The 5,604-nt window shown below is 42.4% G+C and overlaps 1 protein-coding gene across 1 annotated transcript in view; it reads right to left on the bottom strand.

The window, feature by feature from the left end:
* Positions 1–5,604, bottom strand: part of POLR1B (RNA polymerase I subunit B) — a 31,301-nt gene that overhangs the window by 23,530 nt on the left and 2,167 nt on the right. Inside the window, exons 4-5 of the mRNA XM_006156652.3 lie at positions 2,693–2,825; positions 592–728 (exon numbers count right to left, since the gene is read on the bottom strand). Of these exons, the coding sequence (XP_006156714.1) occupies positions 592–728; positions 2,693–2,825 (270 nt within the window). The remainder of the gene's footprint in view (positions 1–591; positions 729–2,692; positions 2,826–5,604) is intronic.

Below are 5,604 nucleotides of genomic sequence, written 5' to 3'. Positions count from 1 at the left end.
TGAACCTAAGTGAACTTTTCAAAATTAAACGTTCCCTGTATACAACCAGGCACCAAGATGGCTCCTGGCATTCACAAACCTGATGGTCTGCCACACTGAGTCAGGCCTGGCCTGTGTGACCAGGAGAATACGACAAAGAAAACATGAGACTCCTGTGGCTAGGCCGCGAGAGGCACTGTGTCCTTCTGCCCTCTTCTCTTGCTGCCTCCAGTACCCTCTCCATGTGGAGAAGTCCTGCCAGCAGCCAGTGGTGCCTCGCCAGCCAAGTGAGTGACCCACCTCAGAAGGGGATCCTGCAGCCCTGATCACCTCTTCGAGATGACTGTAGTCCCTACCGACACCTCACTACAAACTCTGAAGTCCTAAGCCAGACCTGCCCAGCCACACCATTCCTCAGTTCCTGACCGACAGAAACTGACAGAGTGGAATGCTGATCAGTGTCACACACTACTCAACTCTGAGGTGGTCTGTCACAGAGCAGCAGATACTAGGATAGCCTGCACTTTAATGCGGCGAGCCATCCAGCCTGCCTAGCATACTACCTCAATTGTTCTCGTCAAAACAAAAAGAAATATGTTCCTTTAGTCATACCTTAAGTGCAAACCCTAAGGGAAGAAAAAACAGTTCTTTCCGGTAAATGAAGTTCAACATCACTGTGCCATTTTCCAAGTAGTGAAGGTTCATGTTGACAGCAGAATGCTCTTCCCTTACACAGTGCATCGAAACACCTATTAAAACGAACAGCACAAAATCAGAAACTTGGCAATCATCACTTGCTTCAATTATTATATTTTTCTTAGTTGTTTTACCCTCTCAGACATAATTAGAACCAAATCACCAAGTTTAACCAAGGATGACAACCAAAAATGTCCCTAGGACTTGAGGAACATCTTTTGGGATACCAAATCTCCCTGGGTTGAGAAACCCTGACATAAAGTAACTGAAACTATGAATTTAACCAAACTTCTAAGTTTCCCTCCAGAACAAGGTTCCCGCATCAGAGCACTCTGTGTCTTTGGCACCCGGAGATGGTGGCTTGATTCAATAGTTCAAATAGAAAAAAGTAGAATGTTTTTAAAAAAGAATTATTTTACTTAACTTTATTTATTAATTTTAATTTAACCAGAGTGAAAGAGAGAGAGAGGGAAAGTGGAGAAAGCAAGCTGCCAGGTCCAGGACTCGAACCGAGGTCAGCCACGTGGGAGTCCACCACCCTTAACCACCATGCCACCTGCTGGCCCCAAGAAAAGTAGAATTTAAAATTTTAAGTTAATTTCAGGTTCAAAGGTTACTAAGACATACTACATCAGTTGATGCAAAAGAATAAGTGACTAGACATCTTGACGTGCTTTTCTCTAGTAGGTCGGCTACAATTACAGGCTGATATTTAAGCCAAGTTTAAGAATAAACTATTTAGTTGGAAGGGTTGCCTAAAGCTGCAACATGCTTTCTTGTGAAGCCAGGTACTGTCATAGAGAATGTGCAAACAAAGGCCAGGAGGCTGCTGGCCAGAGACTCCAAGGGTAGTGGAAGGCAGCCTAAACTGGAAGACCCTCAAGCTCCACACCTACCCATGGCCAAGTCAGGCTACCTTTGTCTTCATAAGCAGTAACATAAATACATGTGTTCCTTCAGCATGAAGAAATTAAATCCAATGGAAAGTAGGTTTCCTCTACCATAAAATCTTATTTAGGTCTGTTTATTTTAAAATATTTCATTGATAAGCAAAAAATCATATATGCAAGATGTACAGAATATACATACATGTTGCATAAGGACTACAATCAAATCAATGACCTGGGACCAGCAGATGGAGTAACAGTTATGTCATTGGACTCCCATGTAGTTGACTGTGGTTCAAGTCCTGGACCAGGCAGCTTAAACTTACATCAGGGTCATGTGTGTGCATGCCTAAGATCCCAAGAGGACACTGGAGGAGAAGGGATTGCAGTGTGGCCATCCCCCAGGGGAATGATTTCTCGCTTTCTGTCTCTCTGTCTCTCTCTTTCTGGCAAGTACACGTGCCCTATAGCAAAAACTTCTCTTAAGAAAAAAAAAAGACATTAATGACCCCCATAATTAGTTTTATTTTTCTGTGTGTGTGTGTGTTAAGAGAGAAATCAACACACTTAAAACCTACTCTTGTCAAGGTTCATGTAAACAACACAGTACTATTAACTATAGCTACTATGCAGTTTGTGAGATCCCCAGAACATATTCCTCTCATAACTGAAAGTCTGGGCCCTTTGATCATTTCTCTAGTTCCTTACTCACCCCCCAGTATGAAATCTTACCACAGAAATCCTTAGTAGAAGGGAAAAGAAAAAGTCTGGCTCCATGGCATAGTGGTTAAGGAAACTAGATCCCACATGGCCAACTGTACATTTCAATCCCCCATTCTGGTGGCTTGAAAAACATGCAAGGTGCATGTGTGTGCATACCCCAAGTCCTGACGGAATGAAGAAATAGAGGAAAAGGGATTGTGGTGTGACCACACCCCACTGGGGGGGTGCTTTCTACCTTCTCTACCCTTTGTCTCTCTCTGGCAAGCACACATGTCCTCAGGAGAATTAACAAGAGAGGGAGAGAGAAAAAGAGAGATACCAAAGACTCTATTTAGATATATCTACTTTATTTAAAAGAAAGTGTTAAATTTTTCTAAAAGAACATTCCGACAATCACTAGAACTTACCATACTGAGTATAGCCGGGCCCTCTGGTTTTCCATTTTGGTCTTACCATCGCAATAGGGAAATTTCTCCGTGGCATAATCAACATCCGTATGACTTTTTCAATGCCATTGATTATAAAATAGCCTCCCATCTCCTGCCAAAGAGATGAATTATAATTTTCTAAGCAAAGTCAGGTGACTAACTGTACACACAAGCCTTATTCTAGTCAGATGCAGTGTACCAGGCAGAAGAGCTGCACCAGGCAAAGACCACTGATCCCCTGAACACAATAAACTGACTTTAGTCTATCGCTCAAAAAAAAAAAAAAAACCCTAAACACTCTAAAGAGAAGTATAAAGAGAATACTGACAATCATTTTGCTTCCATAGAAGTATAGTTCTTCAAGTAAGTCAAGATACACTGGATGGGGACCAGCAGGAGACATGGTGGTTAGGGTGTTGGACACTCCCACATGGCCGACCACGGTTCGAGTCCCAGATCTGGTAGGAGCAAGGAGCAGAAGGGACTGCAGCATGAGCATCCCCCTTGGGCCCCACCCTGTCATCTCTCTCTGGCAAGTGCTATGTCCCCTATAGCAAATTAAAACAACAACAAAAAAAACCCAAAACTATTGGATTGTATAAAAGTTAAAAAAAAAAAAATTTTAGACAGCTCTAGTTTGAGGCTTAGCTGTTACCAGCTTAAAACCACCAAACCACAAAGGTAGACAACAAAAGAGAAAAGGAAACAAAAGATCTATAAAGCAACCAAAAATAATTAATATGGCAGGATGTAAATCCTTACCTATCAATAAAAATCTCCTATGAATGAATGAAATTCTCCAATCAAAAAACAGGGTGGCTGAGTAAATAAAAAAGATAAGCTACAAGTATATGCTGCCTCCAAGAACCCATTTCTTTTTAAGGTTTTTGCCATAGGGTATGTGTGTTCACTGGAGAGAGAGAAAGAGAGACAGAGAGAGAGAGAGAAAGAGGGAGGGTGAAAAACCACCCCCTGGGGGAGATGGTCATGCCACAATCCCTTCTCCTCCATTCTCTCTCAGGATTTTGGGGCAGGCACGCATGTACACATACCCAACATGATTTTTTTTTTTTTGGAGAGGTTTTCGCTATAGGGCGCGTGTGCTCGCCAGACAGAGAGAGACATAGAGACAGAAAGCAAGAAATCACCCCCCAGAGGGGATGGTCACGCCGCAATCCCTTCTCCTCCATTCTCCTCTCAGGATCTTGGGCACGCACGCACGCGCACCCGGCGTGAGTTTTAAGCCACCGGGTCCAGGACGTGAACCGCGGTCTACTACGTGGCAGTCCAGCAACATAGCCATTACGCTAACTGCTGGTTCCCTACATACCCAACATGATTTTCAAGAGAATGTACGAAATAATAAAGATCAAACAGAAATAAATCAGACAATAACAACAAAAAATGAAAAATAAGACGAGGATGGCTCTGTGGTAAGACAGTAAGGGGCTACTTAACAGAAGCTGAATCCCACGCAACAACTATAGTTTGACTTCCCAGAGAGGTCAGCCTGAAAACACACCACACACATCCATGAGGGACCAAATTCCAATAGACCAGAGTCCTGGAAAAGGAGACTGTAGCATGACCAGACCTGTGGAGGGTTTTCTCTCTTACTCTCTCACTCTCTTCCTATCATGAACAAATATACATGTTCTATCATAAATAAAAGAAAAATAGAAATAAAAACTCAATAAAACCAAAAGTTGGCGTTTGAAAAAATAAATTGACAAGCCCTTTACTAGACTAAGGAAAGAGAAGACAAGACTCTAAATCAGAAACGAAAGTGGAACTATTACAAAAGATACCTCAAAAGGATTATAAGGGATTTTTTTTTTTTTTTTTGGAGAGGTTTTTGCTATAGGGCGCATGCGCTCACCAGAAAGAGAGACAGAGAGACAGAAAGCGAGAAATCACCCCCCAGGGGGGATGGCCATGCTGCAATCCCTTCTCCATTCTCCTCTCAGGATCCTGGCCACACACATGCACCCGGCGTGAGTTTAAGCTGCCAAATCTGGGACTTGAATCATGGTCGACTACATGGGAGTCTAGCGACATAGCCATTATGCTAATTGCTGGTCCCCATAAGGGATTTCTGTTGTCATTGTTAGTTTTTGTTATAGGAAACATGTGCTTGTCAGAGAGACAGAGAGGTAACGTGAGAAATCACTCCCCAGGGGGTATGGCCATGCTGCGAACTTTTCTCTTCCATACTCTTTCTGGGATTTTGGTCACACACACATGCCCAGTGTGATTTGTAAACCACTGGGTCCAGGATTCAAACTGCACAGCCAGCCATGTGGGATCCAGCTGCCTTAACCTCCATGCTACCTGTTGGTCCCATAGGCATTATTATAAACAATTATATGCCAATGAATTGGATAACCTGGAAGAAATGGACAAATTCCTGTTAACCATATAACCTACCAAGATTGAATCAGAAAAAAGTCGAAAGCCTGAACAGACTAATAACAAGAGATTTAAGTAGTCATCAAAACCCTTTCAGCAAAGAAAAGCCCAGAACTAGATGGCTTTACAGCTGAATTCCACCAGACAGCTTTAAGAAAAATAAACAAATTTCCTGGATATAAGCTTCTAGTTATGTATCATTCAGAAAATCAGAGAAAAAGACTACCATTTCCTTCCATAAAAAATAATATTCTCTAATTATATAGCTACTTTTTCAAACTGTCTCATTTTATAGTCATCAAGAGCCAAACATATAGACAATTTAAGCTAAACAAGATATTGGGACCAGCAGTTAGCATAATGGCTATGTCGCTGGGCTCCCAAGTAGTCAACTGTGGTTCGAGTCTCAGACCTGGTGGCTTAAACTCAGGCAGGGCTCGTGTGTGTGTGTGTGTGTGTGTGTGTGTGTGTGTGTGTGTGTG

The sequence above is a fragment of the Tupaia chinensis genome, unplaced genomic scaffold, assembly GCF_000334495.1.
Source record: "Tupaia chinensis unplaced genomic scaffold, TupChi_1.0 Scaffold000511_1, whole genome shotgun sequence".
Classification (NCBI taxonomy): Eukaryota; Metazoa; Chordata; class Mammalia; order Scandentia; family Tupaiidae; genus Tupaia; species Tupaia belangeri.
Note: the sequence above shows the minus strand (reverse complement) of the source record. Positions and strands in the feature narration are given on the sequence as shown.